Source organism: Fusarium fujikuroi, chromosome FFUJ_chr10 (assembly GCF_900079805.1).
Source record: "Fusarium fujikuroi IMI 58289 draft genome, chromosome FFUJ_chr10".
NCBI lineage: Eukaryota > Fungi > Ascomycota > Sordariomycetes > Hypocreales > Nectriaceae > Fusarium > Fusarium fujikuroi.
Genome location: NC_036631.1, coordinates 2,022,529 through 2,039,400, shown reverse-complemented (window position 1 = coordinate 2,039,400; position 16,872 = coordinate 2,022,529). Strand labels below are relative to the sequence as shown.

The 16,872-nt window shown below is 48.7% G+C and overlaps 8 protein-coding genes; 3 read left to right on the top strand and 5 right to left on the bottom strand.

The window, feature by feature from the left end:
* Positions 1 to 61: 61 nt before the first annotated feature.
* Positions 62 to 2,016, bottom strand: FFUJ_10999 (uncharacterized protein; the record flags this gene model as incomplete). XM_023569846.1 has 3 exons in its annotated part: positions 62 to 124; positions 172 to 286; positions 338 to 2,016. 3 exons carry the CDS (start codon positions 2,014 to 2,016, stop codon positions 62 to 64), a joined length of 1,857 nt encoding a protein of 618 aa, XP_023437003.1.
* Positions 2,017 to 2,864: 848 nt separating this feature from the next.
* Positions 2,865 to 5,191, top strand: FFUJ_10998 (uncharacterized protein; the record flags this gene model as incomplete). XM_023569845.1 has 6 exons in its annotated part: positions 2,865 to 3,329; positions 3,409 to 3,628; positions 3,677 to 4,043; positions 4,140 to 4,539; positions 4,595 to 4,863; positions 4,912 to 5,191. 6 exons carry the CDS (start codon positions 2,865 to 2,867, stop codon positions 5,189 to 5,191), a joined length of 2,001 nt encoding a protein of 666 aa, XP_023437002.1.
* Positions 5,192 to 5,880: 689 nt separating this feature from the next.
* On the top strand, positions 5,881 to 6,264 carry FFUJ_10997 (uncharacterized protein; the record flags this gene model as incomplete). Its single annotated transcript, XM_023569844.1, has 1 exon — positions 5,881 to 6,264. One exon carries the CDS (start codon positions 5,881 to 5,883, stop codon positions 6,262 to 6,264), a length of 384 nt encoding a protein of 127 aa, XP_023437001.1.
* Positions 6,265 to 7,044: 780 nt separating this feature from the next.
* On the top strand, positions 7,045 to 8,308 carry FFUJ_10996 (probable NADPH2 dehydrogenase chain OYE2; the record flags this gene model as incomplete). XM_023569843.1 has 2 exons in its annotated part: positions 7,045 to 7,568; positions 7,624 to 8,308. 2 exons carry the CDS (start codon positions 7,045 to 7,047, stop codon positions 8,306 to 8,308), a joined length of 1,209 nt encoding a protein of 402 aa, XP_023437000.1.
* Positions 8,309 to 8,428: 120 nt separating this feature from the next.
* Positions 8,429 to 10,084, bottom strand: FFUJ_10995 (related to triacylglycerol lipase II precursor; the record flags this gene model as incomplete). Its single annotated transcript, XM_023569842.1, has 1 exon — positions 8,429 to 10,084. One exon carries the CDS (start codon positions 10,082 to 10,084, stop codon positions 8,429 to 8,431), a length of 1,656 nt encoding a protein of 551 aa, XP_023436999.1.
* Positions 10,085 to 10,618: 534 nt separating this feature from the next.
* On the bottom strand, positions 10,619 to 12,258 carry FFUJ_10994 (uncharacterized protein; the record flags this gene model as incomplete). XM_023569841.1 has 2 exons in its annotated part: positions 10,619 to 11,343; positions 11,397 to 12,258. The coding sequence occupies 2 exons, from the start codon at positions 12,256 to 12,258 to the stop codon at positions 10,619 to 10,621; spliced, it is 1,587 nt and encodes a 528-aa protein (XP_023436998.1).
* Positions 12,259 to 12,820: 562 nt separating this feature from the next.
* On the bottom strand, positions 12,821 to 13,807 carry FFUJ_10993 (related to reductases; the record flags this gene model as incomplete). The annotated part of the gene is made up of 1 exon (XM_023569839.1): positions 12,821 to 13,807. The coding sequence occupies one exon, from the start codon at positions 13,805 to 13,807 to the stop codon at positions 12,821 to 12,823; it is 987 nt and encodes a 328-aa protein (XP_023436997.1).
* A 394-nt stretch (positions 13,808 to 14,201) lies between these two features.
* FFUJ_10992 (related to SPR1-exo-1,3-beta-glucanase precursor) lies at positions 14,202 to 15,586 on the bottom strand (the record flags this gene model as incomplete). XM_023569838.1 has 4 exons in its annotated part: positions 14,202 to 14,639; positions 14,696 to 14,965; positions 15,013 to 15,470; positions 15,520 to 15,586. 4 exons carry the CDS (start codon positions 15,584 to 15,586, stop codon positions 14,202 to 14,204), a joined length of 1,233 nt encoding a protein of 410 aa, XP_023436996.1.
* Positions 15,587 to 16,872: the final 1,286 nt, after the last annotated feature.

Genomic DNA, 16,872 nt, shown 5'->3' with positions numbered 1-16,872 from the left:
ACAAGGGTTAGCGCGTTCTACCTATGATACCAAAATTCATTAATACCAAGTCGTCAAGCCATCAAGTCATCATAGTCGTAGCATCATCAGTTTGTGGAGTGATGTAAGCCGAGCCCCAAAGTTCCTACTCCAGTTAGTGATACCCTCGACAAGCTGTGAGCCATTACCTACCCAGTCAATCCCGTCGGGTCTGAACCAGTCGACATTGGTAGCCCAGTCCTCGAACCTCAACTCGACATCTTCAGGCAAGAAAGTCGGTGCAGGATCTCGCTTCGAGAGATAAGATCTACCTAGGTCAGTCACCAATTCCGTGGCGGGACAATCAAGAACGACTTACCGTAGACAACGGATAACGCGATAAACACTTGAACAAGCCGGACTCTTCATCTTGAGGGCTTCCATTCTCGTTATAGCAGCATCAATAGTAGATATATGCTCCGTCAGATCAGAGTTATCAGGCATGTCTAGCATGCATGACGTAAGCGCAACAGCTCCGTGAAGTGCATTACAGCTAATAGCGCCCTTGACGAGCCATCGATAACACTTCAGTCGCGGCAGTTCGTAGAATTGGTGATGGACATCAAGCAAGGCAAGACCTGACTTTATGCACTTGTCCCGTGACTCAGCGCGAAAGTGGCTCGCCTTGGAGCTGTGAAAAGGTCGATGAAGAAGGAGGTAGAGTTGATGCGCGTAGGTTTGGAGCATGCACCAATGCGCATAGCCTGCTGTGTTAAGAATACTCCGGCGACCGTTGACGAGATATGCCGCATCCCATTGCAATTGTTCTTTTGCTACAGCTGTGTCATACTGGTGTAAAATCGTGGTGTTCAATTTGTCGTCTCCAGAAATATGTGAGCAGATTTGTGTTGACAATTGGAACAATCGGACTTGGAATTTGAGGAGTGATGTATCGGTGAACTCGCAGGGTGAATCCTTGGGCGACTGTTTTATACTGTGTTCTTGGATATCTTTGTCGTTGACCCATGCCGGCATTGTCGCCTTCATGTTCAACAGGAACGTGAGGTCGATATCTCTGAAGCAGAGGGCTTGGTAGGTATGGATGATCAGGATACCTGCCCAGCAACGTCGGCGGCGCTCTTGTTCAATACAATTAGGTCCTTCAATATCCGTATGACAGCGTAGGGCAATGGCGATGTTAAGAGCACTGCCGAGAAGTGCCCAGCCATACTCCGGTCCTTCGTTATGCGAGATCATATGAACCAGGATGAGAAGAGCCTCGAGCGTGCTCAGATCATGACGAACCAGGAATTGGTCTTGCGAAAGGGCCGTCATTGCCGCATTTCGGTATTTCTGTGACAGTACCGATAAATCTCGAGGGATCGTGGTGTCTTGCCACAGCACGACCAGGCCAGCATCAGTCGGCTCAATGGTCTTTAGAGTCAGCGAGATGATAGCGAACAGAACAGCAAGCCATGACAAGCTCGTCTTCTCGGGAGCTTCGAGGAATTCCAAGTACTGATTCTGGAACGTCGGGCCATGGAGAATATGAAACAGCGATGAGAGTGTTCCAAAATAGCGGCAAACCAAGTACTCCGTCACAGAAGTCGGCGGTAAAAGCGCAAGCAGTTCGGTGATTGGAACGCAAGGCCCAAAGGACAAAGTAACAGTTGGATTCGGCGAGTCTGGTATAACACTCCTCTCAACAGATGGTCGACGCAGAATATGATCCCATCGCTGCTGTATCGGCTCAGGCGTCGAACTCGGAGACGACACTGTCTCTGTAACCTCTACAGATTGAAGCTGTATCTGCTGCTGAGGCACCGGCTCAACAGCCTCAAGCCTCGTTCTTCGTCGTTTCTGCGGTCCAGTAAAGTTTGACCCGTAAGCGCAAGAGTCTTGCCAGCCTCGTTTGAGGCATGTAGCGCACGGCAGTCCCCGGTCGCATTTCAGCTTGGAGTGTCTGCAGGGATCGCAGTTCAAGGGTTTTCTGGGGCGGCGCTTCTGGGCTTGGCTGCGGTTTGGGGAGCTGGAACTGCTCGGACTTAGTTGCTCCATATTTAGGAGAGTATGGGAGGATGAATCGGTGAACGGGGAATGTTAGTTGTTGTTATGATGTCCGAGAATTGAGATTGAATGATTTGGATGGAGTAAGCAAAACAAAATCGGAGTCGGAATCGGAAATCGGATTTAGGCTCAAGGATGATTACGTGAGGGTTTAAACCAATCAAGGCGAAACCATGTTAAAATCGGACTTTAGGACTACCCGGAAGAGGTCAAGGAGGATCTACTACTTAATCTTTCCCGTATGACTCAATTAATACGAAAATAACAATGTGAAATTCTTGCACTCAGCTTGATTTTTGTCATCCATCACTTATGGTGCTGCCAGCTGGAGAAGCTGCCTTGACCTTGAAAGCAGTGGCGCACAACTCGGCAGCTGTCATTCCTGAGCCTTCATATCAAAGTACAGTCACCATCACAAAAGTCTAGATACGTTTTCCGATTACGGTCACTGTCCGAGACGGACTTGGGAGAAACACTATCTATTTCATTCCTTGTCGGATAATTGGATGCAGGCGTCTCGCCGCGCGTCTTGCTCAGATTACTGGTCTTGGGCCGTTGTAAAAGAAACACCAACTTGTTTCAACATGTGCAACAGCACTAAAAGGTTGTTTTAGACAATAAATACCACGCCTCCACTAATGGCTTGATGAGATTGCACCCATGCCTAGGTAGATAAGCAGAAACCCTGAATCTGCACGTGTCTGCCTGAATCTAAGTTCACGATACAAACTCACGACCATACTTCTCGAATCACAGAAACCCACGTTTCCTTCTCTAAGTTATTTAAATACCATGGAACCTTTTCAATATAGACCTTTGCAAAATTTCCCCCTCTCAATATGAGGTTCTTCCCACTGTTGCTCCTACAACTACAACTCGGCTTGCTGTACGCTTGCCTAGTTGCCGACCAGCCAAAGTTATTCCTCCCTCGGAGTTCTATGACCATGGCGACACCGACTCATGTCTATCCAGGCGTGAGTCTCCCTTTGCGAGACATGCCTAAGAGGTCATTCAATCGTAAAGATGAGTATTTGTTCTACCCCATTGGGTTCCCTGAATACAAAAGGAATCAATCTCAGGTGATGCCGGTGAAAGAGGTTGCGATGATGATTCTCATGGATACCTTGACGGATAAGCCAGATTGGCATAAGAAAGTGTTTGACGAGACAATTGTTCAGAAGTGGAGAAATGAAGTGCGCCAGCAGAGCGAGGATGGATTGTATGCAAGGATCATGCAGGATAAGCTGGAGAAGGGTCCTCGTAAGCCTCGGGATAGGATCATTACTGATACGGCGTTCGACTACGTGAGTTGGCGGTGAAGCTCCTATTTCTTGTTGGTTGGTAATTAATGTTTGACAATGCATTAAAGAGCTACGTGGAAAGGCAAGGTACTTCGAGAAGTCTGGTCTCATCCCTACTCTTGATGGACCCGGCAACACGATCATCAAATCAGACTCGTTCATCGACAAAAGTCTTCACCGTGATATCAGCAGAGCGTGCTACACGCTTTTGAAGGATCAAGAAGGCAAAACCGATTGGCACCCGCGAAGTAACGACATGGTTCAAAACCTTATCCATCCTTCCATGCACAATTTCGTCTACGGTATGTCCCCTCCACCAGAGACAAAGACTTGACACTAAGGGTCAACAGATCGATCACCGTTCATCCAACACGAAGTCGTCGGCGTATCGAACGCACTTGACTTCATGGGCGAAGGTAAGCCCGTGCGAGGTCAGCCCCCTGTAGTCCGACAGAATTTATTCGAGCATGTGTGGGAGCCAGAATTTGCCATTGGTTCAGGAAAGATTGGCTCAGAGTACTGGGCCGATAAATACCAGTGGTTGCCCGCCAACGTTAGATTTCGCGAAGATGGCAGTGCTGAGTCTACAAGCTACGTAAACAATCTTCACACGACAAAGTTTCCTGAAATCTACAGGACTATTGAGAAGTTGGTTGATAAGGCGATCCCTGCTTGGGATCATTGTCTGCGAGAGGTTAATCGTTTCAACGACGGGACGTTTGCGGGGAGAAACAAGTCAGGCTTTTAATGGATCAAGGAAGCATCGTAAGTCTCATGTTCATCCAGGGGGTGTCTTCAGCTAATGGACTTTAGTGACGGAAATGACGACTTATGGACGCCAAAGTTCAATGGGGACGAATTTCTTCATAAAGACGTCGAACTTACGCATCAAGAACTACGTGACTTGGAAGAAGGATGCTACCATGAATCAGAGGACTCAGTCGAATTCGACGAAAATGAGGATCAGCGCAGAATGAACGAGGGCCTCCCTCCTCTTACACCCAATGTCGATGATGAGACCATGGCAGAAGTAAAATGGCTCAAGTACCGCGACGCTATACTCTCTGACCCAAAGCCCTTTGAAGAAGTTGACTACGCGCCAAAGCAGAGCTTACGAGAAAAGTTCAAGAAGGAAGGGTTGCAAATCATTGTCAAGATGGCGAGTATTGAACTCACACCTGAGAAGCCAGAGTTCCCCGCTGGAAGTTGGCATGTAAGTCTACCATAGTACTACTAGCATGAGACTTGGCATACTGACATTTTTTCAGATCGAAGGTCAGATGAATGAGAAGATTGCCGCCACTGCGCTGTACTACTTTGACGGTGAAAACGTGGCGCCAAGCCGTTTATCGTTCCGCATGCAGAGGAGCTCGTATCTGAATGATGAGATCAAGGCTGGCCAGGATCGTTACAACTACCTTGAAAGGGTGTTTGGGACAGATCTTGGAATGCAAGGCGGATTAGCGAGATCTTGTGTTCAGAGCTACGGCGACGTTGACACGCCAGAGGGTCGACTCCTCGCTTTCCCTAACGTCTTGTAAGTCCTCTCCCCTAAGCATCCACAGCTTTACTAACATTCGTCAAGTCAACACCGCGTGTCTTCTTTCAAGCTTGAAGATCCGGCAAAGCCGGGACACCGACGCTTCATAGCTCTTTGGCTGGTTGATCCGCACCGCCGAATCCTTTCGATGGCGAATGTGCCGCCTCAGCAAAAGGATTGGTGGACTGGAAGCGGTGAAGTGCCTAGCGGCCTTATGGATATTGAGGAAGCGCGGGCGCATCGGCTCAAGTTGATGGATGAGCGGACTGCGGAGAAGGCGAGGGCTCACTGGGAGTCGATTGACTATAACTTCTGTGAGCATTGATTGGATCTTGGCGTCAGCGTGAGATGGGTTGAAGACGAAGAAAGGCAGATGATGCGCTCATAGGACCTTTCAAAGATGAGCTGTGAGTCTCATGGAGGCAGCCTACGACTGTAAGTATCAAATGCCAAGTGCACATGTTGTACAATCAAGCCTCAATACGAATCTACATAGCCCAGCTAGGACATTACCGAAGTTCTCTCCTCTCTCCGCTTGTCACATCTAGGCATATGCAGCGCTCTATATGACACGTGCAAATCACGACGTCCAAAATATTATATCATCTATAAATGAATACGAGATGGCATTAATCTCGAGATTGTCTCTCCACCCAACCATATCGTGATATATGTCCAAGACAGAATCCTCTCATGATCGACGGCTCACTTGTCTCAGATACTGACCTCTGAGTGGTCACGGAGAAAAAAATAAGACAGTGATCGACATCCGTAGGACAGGGCCAAGAAGGCTCGTAAATTTTGCAAGTGCTGACATGTGCATCACACGACATGGGGGCCGAGACGGGACTTGGGTATTTGAGGCGCGATGCTATTATTAGAGGGTTGACGTATGCCAACAGGAGAATCAATAAAGGCATAAAAGCATCGTCTTAGAACATCTAGCCTGGTGATTTTGATGTCAGTGCATCTACATCTCAACACAACATAGAGCATCAGGATCATATTATCACCATGCATTTCACAACCCTCCTCACCAGCGCCATCGCGCTCGCCTCAACAGTAGCATCCCAACCAACAGCGCGTCAAGCCCCTACCGCCAACGCAGTCATCATGATCGTCAACTCGGCGGACCACAGCCGTCAACCCGTCAGAATCCCCCTTGCGCAACTCACCACTCTCAACTACCAAGTCACCGAGCTGCGTCTCGAGAGTCTCAACGTCAACATCCCCGATATTGAATCACCAAAACTCAGCGATGTTGTTTGTCAGCGGTATAAAGATAAATATGGCGTTCAGCTGGGAAGCACTGAGTTTAGTCACGAGAAGCCAGCGCTAATCAGTACCAACCCTGTGGAGTTTGGTTGGGTTTTGTGCTACCATAAGAACAGGGCTTGAAGGCGGTAGACGGAGATCGGGGGTATATGGGGGTTTAAGATGGCAGATGGAATTGGGAAAATTGAATACGGTTACATAGTTATTAATCGCGAGATTATTCACCGTCATTCTTGTTCCTGGCGTGTTTTGCAAATGCTAACATTATTAATGCTCGTAGGGCTTAGCAGCTCGGTTGAATTTTGGCCGTCGTAGCCAATCACCACGTAGAACGCTGGGGGATTTCAAATCATTTAACACTGAGTCTCGAATCCAATTGGTCGGCTCGTAGGGTCACCTCTCGTAAGGAAGATGACGTGGGGGGCATGGAGTAATTCTCCGATTTCTTCCCCCAAAAATGTTCCCAATGGCCCTGATTATCAAGCATTCCTAGCCGTATCACACGTTGAATTATGAGGTGATTAACTGCAGAATTAGTGATTTGGTCACCGTGGGCTCCACGGCGGCGTGCTGTTTCAAGTGCCGTGGACATGCTTGCCAGTCGTATTTCACGCTGTATTAAGAGGGTTCACTCTGGAATTGCCGAGGGCTCCATGGAGTTCGTATGGGCCTTTGAGTTTCTAAGCGTCTCAACTATTGCTCCGAATGCTACTTTGCACCATCTTCGCTTGATAATCCAGAGCACGGTGAAGCATCATTGCCTGCCATTAAAAATGTATTTAAAGACAATGTGCCTCTCAATTTTAGAGTCTATCATCACAATACAATCACAAATCATTTAGCATCACTTTCGACCAAGTAACTATCAAGCGATAATACTCTTCATCTCAATTAATACCCATTATGTCAACCGAATCAAAACTCTGGCAGCCCCTCAAACTGGGAAACGCCACTCTCTCCCATCGCGTCGCCCTCGCTCCTCTAACACGCTTCCGTAACGACGATGAGCATCTCCCCCTCGACCTCATGATAAAATACTACGCTGACCGCGCTTCAACCCCTGGAACTCTCGTCATCAGTGAAGCAACCGGCATTTCCAAAACAGGCGAAGCAGCCCCCAACCTACCAGGTATCACTTCCCCAGAGCAAATCGAGGGCTGGAGAATGATCTACGACGCTGTACATGCCAAGGGGAGTTACATGTTTCAGCAGATTTGGGATCTTGGAAGGGCGGGTGATCCGGATTATTTGAAGAAGAGAGGGTATAAGTACTCATCGAGTAGTGCGGTTCAGATGGAGGGCAAGAATGGAAAGCCTGAGGCGTTGACGGAGGAGGAGATCTGGCAGAAGATTGGAGAGTTTAGACAGGCTGCTAGGAATGTGGTTGATGCTGGTGGTGATGGAGTTGAGATTCACGGTGCTCATGGGTAAGAAGTGACATTCTGGCTGTATGAACCCGGTTAATAACAGAGTCTACCGCAGATATCTGATCGACCAGTTCATCAGCGAAAATATCAACAACAGAACCGACAAGTGGGGGGGCTCCGTTGAGAACCGCGCCCGCTTTCTCCTCGAAGTCATCAAGGCCACCGTGGAAGAAATCGGCGCTGAGCGAACCGCCCTCCGTCTAAGTCCCTTTGCAACATTCCAAGCCGCATTTACCACCAATACCTGGGAGCAATATGGCTACATCTTCAACGAGCTCAAGAAAGCAGGCTACAAGCTCGCTTATGTCTCGCTCGTCGAACCGCGAGGTAACCCAGCTTACCTCGATGCTGCACCTAAGGATCTTGGTTCAGATAAGGTCAATCCCTTTGGAGACAAGAAGCAAAGTCTCGAGTACTTTCTTGAGATGTGGGATAATCAGTCCCCTGTTATTGTTGGAGGTGGATATATCCCCGAGAACGTTTATGATGCAGTTGATGGGAGCTACAAAAAGTGGGATGTTATCGTGGCTTTTGGGCGATGGTTTATCTCGAACCCTGACTTGGTCTTCCGGCTCAAGTATGGTGTTGCTCTAACGCCTTATCAGAGGGATACCTTCTATGCTCCCAAGACTGATCAGGGATACAATGACTATACTTTCAGTCAGAGATATCTGGAGGCTACGAAGGCGCAGACGAAGTACCAGGAGTTGGCGGCAATAGAGCAAGCGGTTGAAGCATGATCATAGAATTATAGAAGCTTGAACTGGGCACCTAAGACTTTGTGGATCTCCGACTATCCATTTTCTTCATAACCGTGAACTATACTGAGCTGCAGAATACCCTCTAATCACCGACGCTGATTACTTATTCAGTCTCGGCGCTCTCTCGGGATCTCTCCACCATAGACAAGCCTCCGTTCGAATACTGTCCTTCTCAACCTTGGTATCCCCCGGCTGAACAACGATCTGCTTCGGCGATCTCTCTCGTCCATTGTAATTAGGCCACTTTGGACTTCCAGGATATCGATGCTTGTTGGGATCGCCCGTAGCAACGAAACTAGCCAAGTACCCGTGGTAGATGTGGCTGATCTCGGGGTACTGAGTAGTAGGCTCATCCCACGTGAATGCCGTGTCAGCGGTGTGAGGAATACCCTGCCACGCAGGGAAGCTGTTGTTGGTGTTGAAGCGGACTTTCCATGTCGGGACTCCGGCGGTGGAGGCGCGGTATGCGGTTTCTTGGCCGGGGCAGATGTAGGCGTAGTCGCTCCAGGCGGCGGAGATGCGGTTGTATTGAGTGCTGTTGGGGGAGTTTGCGAATGGTGAGTCTTTGTACTTTGCGGGATCAAGGTATAGAGCAGATAGCTGCTTCAGGTCTTTGTTGGTCAAAGCTGGTGAGATGTTGTGGAGATAATCGAGGAACTCCTTGTTGGTCTCCAGGTCACCAGGAGTGTAAAACTTGGCTTCGTCGGTGACAGTAGAAGTGATCGTCGGGACGTGGAAAAATGTTCCATCGTAACCAGATTGAGAGCCAGGTTTCTCAAAAAGAGGTCCACCATGCACGGGTTGGAATGGCCACGTCAGTTGAGGATCGTAGTCATGGTACAACTTGGTACTGATGTTTCTGATAGCGTTGACATCTGCTCCCTTCAGGCACTTGAGCGTTGCCTTATTTCCCTTCTTCTTGTCACATCCAAGGTACGTAATGTACTCGTCATACTGTCGCTTATACAAAGGATAAGTATCATTCGGAAAAGCCCGTGAAGTGACCGAACCAGACTGATGAATCGCCCGAGCAAACATCTGCTTATTATCCTTTCCGTAGTTGTGAAAGTAATGAATGCCCACTGAATGGCCGCCAGCAGAGCGACCACCAATAGTAACAGCATCCTTATCACCGCCAAAAGCACCAATATGCTTCTGCACAAACTCCAAGAAGAATCGCTGGTCTCGAATACCTAGGTTCGACAGACCTTCATCTTGGAAGAGCTTGGATGGCAGAAACCCGAGAGAGTTGACGCGGTAGTGGAAGTTGACTACCACGATGGGAACCTTGGACGAGGCAGCGAATGCAGCGGCGTCGAAACTAGCCCAGCTGCCAGCGTAAAAAGCACCGCCATGGATCCACACAAGAACAGGAAGTTTCTTGCTCAAAGGTACGCCCTGTGGACGAAACACATTGAAGTTGAGGCATGCCTCACTCTGTGAGTCGAGAGGTACTCTAGATGAGACTTCTTGAATGCAGGCTTTGCCGAAGCTGTCCGCCTTCTTGACACCCTTGAACTTCTCAGGCCAAGAAACAGGATGAAAGCGATGCTCGCCGGTTGGTTGAGTGGCATAGTCGATACCCAGCCAAGCATCAACAGGCGCAGGGAGCTTCTGCTTGGTGAAAGTGCTGTTGACAGTGGTACCGGAGAAACTACCGTAGCCATCAAGCTTAACGGCGTTGTAATGTCCTCCAGTGGCTTGCGCAACAGGCGACAACGCCAGAAGCGTTCCGAGATTTGACAGGACCTTCATGGTGATGCAGGTGTGAGAGAACGAAGGGAAAAGAAAAAGGGAGGCATGACAAATTTATATATCGCGCTATCAATGCCGTTTAAGCTTAAATCCCCCGCATATCAGTCGACATCGCCCCCGAAATCGTGCAAGAGCCGACAGGGTCGGATACGAACGCATTACTAGTGGAGTATGGCATCACCATCCTCGGTTTTCCGGGTGTAGAAATAGGCCCGACATTATGTGCCAAGTTATTGGCTTGCGAGCGATGATCAATTTAACAGAATGTGAAGTCTAACGTTGGGGGAAAACAAAACTTCGGGACTTCGATCCTAAATGACAAAGAGACTTTGGGACTTTAGCATAAGTTTAGGATGCCTTTGCTCATTTTAGATGCCTTTACTAACTTTAGGATACCGTTACTGAGTTTAGGATATCTTTGCTAAGTTTATTTCGACATTTTGTTTCAATGTCTGATGTATTCTTATTCCTGAGGGAGATATGCAGTATCGCCAAGGGTTGGTGATATAAAAAAAGAAAGAGGAATGTGATTCGCTAGTTTAATCGATGAAATACAAGAGGGGTCTGGTGGATACCGGGACCGGCAACCTCGTACTCTTTCTCAATCTGCTCTCGGGACTCTGGATCGATCACTAGAGTGGATAACTCCAAAAGCCGAATCGCGTGACCGTGAGATATAATATCCCCCCTTTCAAGCTGTTTGCTCTTCTCTGACCACATGTAAGGATGGCCATGCTTCCTTGCAACCTCTTCCCAGGCCTGCACGGTGTAGCGATCGAACTCCAAGTCCTCGGTGCTGCACCAAGCAATTGTGGCAACCGTTTTTGTTCTGCGGTAGGTAAACGAACTGGCATGATGCTTCCTGCTCGCACTCCACAGCACCATGATTTCGAGGCTCGGCATACGCAACGCGACCTGTGCGGCGTTTTGGAGCAAGACCGAGACCGCTTGTGGTTTAAAGTGGCGGTTGAAGCGCCTGGTTGTAAGGACAATCGTTTGGAGATTTTTCCACGTCCAACTTGATTGACAATGTGAGAAGAAGCTTTCAGCCTCGGCCATGAAGGAAATCGACAAATGCTGGAGGTTAAGGCTCCTCGCGGCGAACTGTTTACTGTTTTCGTCCACCCAACGCTGTTGCTGAACATAAACGCACCTGGGGCCATGAAATAGCGGAGCGAGTAGCAAGTGTTCTTTGCAGAAATCCTCAAATACCGTCAATGTTCGCAGCGTGGTTGGGTGAATATTCGCGATCAGGTCATCTGTAGTGCCCTTCAGTATAAAAGACTCGTCCGAGCATTCGGGAGGTACCCACATTCTTGGCGGCTGTTGGAGTTCTGGGACGTGATGAACTTGGCGTCGCTGTACGCCCACGTCTCTAGATGAAGATGCACAAGTCTAGGACAAGCGTTGACCAATCTCGCAGTGTCTGAAGGTCGGAACCGATTTCGGTAGTAACGGCGAATTACGAACTTCGTGACTGCATCGGCCAGGGGCAGTTTCATGTCGTTGTTAAGACGTATCGGCCGAAAGCAGGTCGCTATTGCCCTCACAACAGAAGCCAATGCAACCGTTCGCCAGTCGTGGCTTGGATCAATGGTGAGTACCGGTATCCTTTGCGATTCTCCAGGGCAGCCGATAAACCAATTCTTGAGCCAATGAGCCTGTTCTCGGACGCTGTAAGCATTGAACTCTAACGTCAAACCTCTCTCGGTACAGTCCCAAGAGCTCAGGGTGCTGAAGAGTTGGTAGAGGTAATATTCTGATAGTCTCATGAGTTGGGCTACTGCGCCGTTGATCGTCGGCATTTGGCGAGTGTTTGCAGTGAAGCATTCGCGGCATACGGGGCCTCGGAGTTCCATGTTGAACCAAAGATGCTGTATTGCAGCGCGTGGCTGTGCACTCAATTGCGCCAAACTCGCGAGACCATGCTGGCAGACCGTGAGGTTGTGGAAGATTCTCTCTTCCATGAATGTTCGCCATTCTCGGCATACGGAAGCATAGACATGTCTGCCGCGATAATGATGGGATAGAAAATCTAGAATGTAGTGCTGAATTTCTCGGGGCAGACGGTTCCATCTCGTCGTTGTTCCGACTGGGGCAGTGCTTTGGGTGGCTTGTGGTGGTGCTGATTGGACTGAAGGCTGAATAAAATTAATGCAATATGAGTGCGACATGATGAATTGAAGAGATGCCGGATAGACGATGTCTGAACTAAAGCTTTTGGTGAATCGATGTGATGTTCTGGGTAAAATTCGAGCTTCTGAGGTGGGGAGGAAAGAGAGCTCACGACCTTCCTTGACCCTAAATGACAAAAAGGCTTAGGTAGCTTGCCATAAGCTTAGGGTGCATTTTGCTGAGTTTATTTTGGCATCCGATACCAAAGTCTGTTGTCTTCCTGCTTCCCGAGGAGGGACTCAGCACAGGATGCTTCTTACCTGCAAAGCTGTTTGACTGACGACTGACCTGATAAAAGAAGCTGAGAACGCTTCAGGAAGAGCGGTTCCACATACGGAAAGCCGAGCAAGAATGGAATCCTTGGCGATGCAGCCAGGACTTGGAAAGAAATCAGGCAAGAGTTCCCAATCTGAGATGTCTTCATATGATCAAACGTCACCAGATGTTGAGCGCCCATAAGTCCGGTCAGATGAAAGGCTCCAGGTTCGTTGATGCATGGCGCCTTGGTGGACATGATAATATTTAAACAAAACATGTTGCCATTTTAACCCTTCCGCCAGTCTACAGGCCTACCCACTCCAAAGACTTATCCCATAATCTGGCCGCTTTCTCAGTATCACACGCATGCTCCCCATGTCCTCTTGCATACAACAGAGATGAAGGATCCCATTTCCCAACGATTTGACAGTCCTCAAGATACTTCCCGCCTTGTCCTTCCAAAGCCTGAGCGACAGCTGCCCAGACACTTGTAGCAGCACCTTGGTCCGGGAGCTTCCAAATGGTCTTGAGATATGGATCCACTGCAAGGCCGCTCTTTTGTTCCTCAGATAAATGCCTTCCCAGATCTGTGAGGACACCGCCTGGCTGAACACTCCACGCATGGATACCCTCACTGGCGTACCTCCGCTCAATCTCATTAGCTGTCCAAAGATTGGCAGTTTTACTCTGTGAGTATGCTTTGTTGGGATCGTAGCAGCCTTCCATGTTGACGTTGTCAAAGTCAACCTCGCCAAAGCGATGCGCAAGTGAGCTTAGCATGACGACTCGAGATGCATGATCAGACGTCGCACCTTTGGCGAGGGCAGGTTTGAGTAGCTGGAACAATAGGAAGTGGGCAAGATGGTTTGTTCCGAATTGAGTCTCGAAGCCCTCTTTTGTGCGTCCTTCTGGTGTACACATGACCCCAGCGTTGCAGATAAGGATATTGAGTTTCGGACTCTCGGATAAGAACTTGGCGGCGCATGAGCGAACACTCTCCAGCGATTCCAGGTCAAGTTCGAGAAGATGGACACGCTCACCCTGCGCGAGGTCGCCTAGGGCTGACTTTGCCTTTTCGAGGTCTCGAGCCGTTAGATATAGAGTTGCGCCAGTGAGATGCAGCGCTTTTGCCGTCTCAACGCCGATACCGGCAGAACATCCGGTAATAAAGACAACTAGGTCGCTCAATTTCCCTTCCAGTCCTTCATCCTTGATGATCTGGACAGCTGTTGGTCGTGAGTCTCCTGGTCCATTGGGAGACTCATGAATGGTGACGTAGCGATCGGCCATGGCGTTGATATAAGAGAGTAACGGGAAGTAGAGACTCGACTACAAGCAAGGCAACTTGGCTAGAAGAAAAAGATAAATTTGGTTTTTGGGGAGGCGATGAAGCTGGTATTTACACCGATATTCTCTCGACATGCCGCGTTTCACGATGCAACATGTCCGAGCTGAAACGCCTATGATTCACCACTAGACCCAGCGGGAAACGGCCACCAATTAATCCGCTAACTTTGACGCCATCAGAGAGAAATGATAGGCCAGTGGCTTCGGCAGTGGAACAATGCGCTAGGCTTCTGATACTCAAAGCCACCATTGCTTTGCTCGCTCGGCATCAGCAGCCGAGTAGGCTCAAACAATATACAGAACAGAAGAACCGAGCTTTCCCCAACGGTTTATCCACTTATTTCGTATACCTAGCGCAAGGGCTCAAACTCTTGGCCTTGCCAGCATCCTTGGGAATGACGCCCGCAGCGACAGCAGCTTGATAACACCATCGCCAATCCTTCTTCCCAAGCTCTCCATCACACTTCCAGGACCAAAAGAACCATCCATCGCCTTTCTCAAAAGACTCAGCTTGAGCAGCCCAGTAAGCCTTGTACCATGTTTCCTGGCCCTCGATCTTGAACTCGTCGGTGTTCTTCAATGTTGAGTTAACTGACAGGGACCATTCACCGACGAAGACGTGCTGGCCCATGTCGTCCTTGCAGGCAGTTTCAATGTATGCTTTCTTATTGCCAGCTATCCTGTTGTCGAAGGATAGATAGCGGTGGGCATCGAAGAAGATGAGATCGTCATCTGGGAGGTATTGTCTTGGGTCACCTGCGCCCCAACTTTTGCCCTGCGATTGAGTCAGCGTGGGATTCAGGAAATTCCTTAATCATGGATGCTACTTACCATGTATTGAATGTGCAGTCGATCGGCTTTGGGAACCTTCAGATAACCCTCCATGGCCTGGATGCGCTTGTATGCACCAGGGTAGTAATTCTTGATCATATCATCTGCCTCAGCCTTCCACTTTCCGGCACGTACGGGTTCATTCAGAACCTCAAGCATGCCAACGGTAGTGTAGTTCCCATTAGTATGGATGCGCTTGGTCATCCACTCAAGAAATTTAAAGGCCCTCTCATAGTTCTCCGCAGTATAGAATCCAGGGTTGGGGATGGACTGCAACTTGGTTAGTAGATGCTTGATGATGTGAGATAGTCGCTTACATGGCCGGTGAACTGCTCATTCGGCGAACTGATACCAGGCGCAGAATGGAGGCCGATGACCGCGTAGATGCCATGCTTCTTACACCACCCGACAATACGGTCAAGATGCCAAATACCGCCGCGAGGCCAGTATTCACCTTTCTGGATGATGTCCTCGTACATCCAGTATCCAACAGGAATACGAACGGCATTAAGACCAATGCTTGCAATCTGTTTAATGTCATCTTCTGTGATCCAAGTCTCCCAATGCTTCTTGAAAGCGGCATTGGCTTTTTCTTGGCCGATGCCCTTGACGCATGCCCATTCGTCGTTGTAGGCACTGCAGCCCATGTTCTTCCATGATTCTTCAGCCATCCATCGTTCGATGATGAATTGTGAACCGAGGTTGACGCCCCGGATTTTGTCATCGTTTGGGAGCCATCGTTCAGTGATTTTCTCACCGTTGGCCTCTGCAATAGCTACATGAAGTGAGTATGTGCACCCTGATGATGACGTTGATTTACTAACCTCTAGACTGTGGAGTCCATGCTTCTGCTGCGGCGAGAAAGAATGGCAATACTGATTTCAGATGCATGTTTGAGACAGGTATTTCTGTTCAAATGAAGTGAACGTCTATTTGACTGCACTTGTAGAGCCGAAAGAAGAGACATAATACCGTCTAATGTCTTGGATATATATGTCTTCAATCAAGGTTAGCAAGGATTATACTCCATTCACATACCTGCGCACATGGCCTGATAACAACGGAATACATCCGCCCGATCTCTCCATCCAGCACCGATCCATCCTGCAGATTTCCGCGATGGAGAACAATCCTGAACATGATTTGCCGGTCCGACTGATGGACCGTTTCGTTTTGGCATATGAAACGGCCGATCATCAACCTTGATTTTTCACAAATGGGACTTTCGTCATTCCACATTCCTCTCGCTTGAGAATACTGCTGGTTGGCTCGTGCCAGGATTGCAAAATGCAAGCAGATGAAGGACTGCGGCTGAAGGTTGGGGTTTCAGACGAACTCCACTAACAACCCTGTTCATCTAATGAGAGCATTCCTCATGGATCACATATCTATCTATTTGAGATGAACCCTTAACGCATAACCCTTCATTTTTGAGGCGATATATCGGATGAGTCGGATTCAAAGTATAAATAAACGTGGTCAGTGATTTATTGAGAGCGGTTTCAGTGCTCAATACGGCTTGTCCTGGTTCTTTTGTTGTTTCGTGGGGTCGGTGGACCAGCATGTTGGCAGAATGCGACGCTGCAAGTTGACCTGTCAATGGCCCATAGAATAACAAGTTCAAGTCAACACGAGAGGTATTTTTGACGTATGATAGTGTCTGCAACAGGAGAGTCCGCCTTTGCATCGGCGATGCCTGTGCATCTCGGTCTATCTCGCAGTGTGCTGCGCGGAACTACTATCAGATCACCGGGAATAATGCCGGAAATTAGACAATGGTCGCCGAAAGAGGCAGGTCTAAAAGATGATGAGCCACGTGGGGGATACAGCAGTTATCGGATTGCATCTGATGATGAACAGGTGAGGCGGCATCCAGAGCGGATGGAAAAGAATGTTTCATTTGCAGTTGAGGTATGTGGCTGACAGCTTATATCACCACAGAGAAGGGTAGAATGCCAGTGACTCGCTCGTACGGATAGTAGCCGTAGGGGCTGCCACCCAATTGACTTTCCAAATGACGGTTCAAAAGGCCTCCATGACAAAGACTGACATATAGAGCATTCACTTATGGCAAACGGTAAGTGTCTTTCTGTATGTCGACTGGATTTACTGGTCTATTCCTTCGACACTCAATAAATCTCAAAATATTGGAAAATAAGTCGGATCCAGTTCTGGAA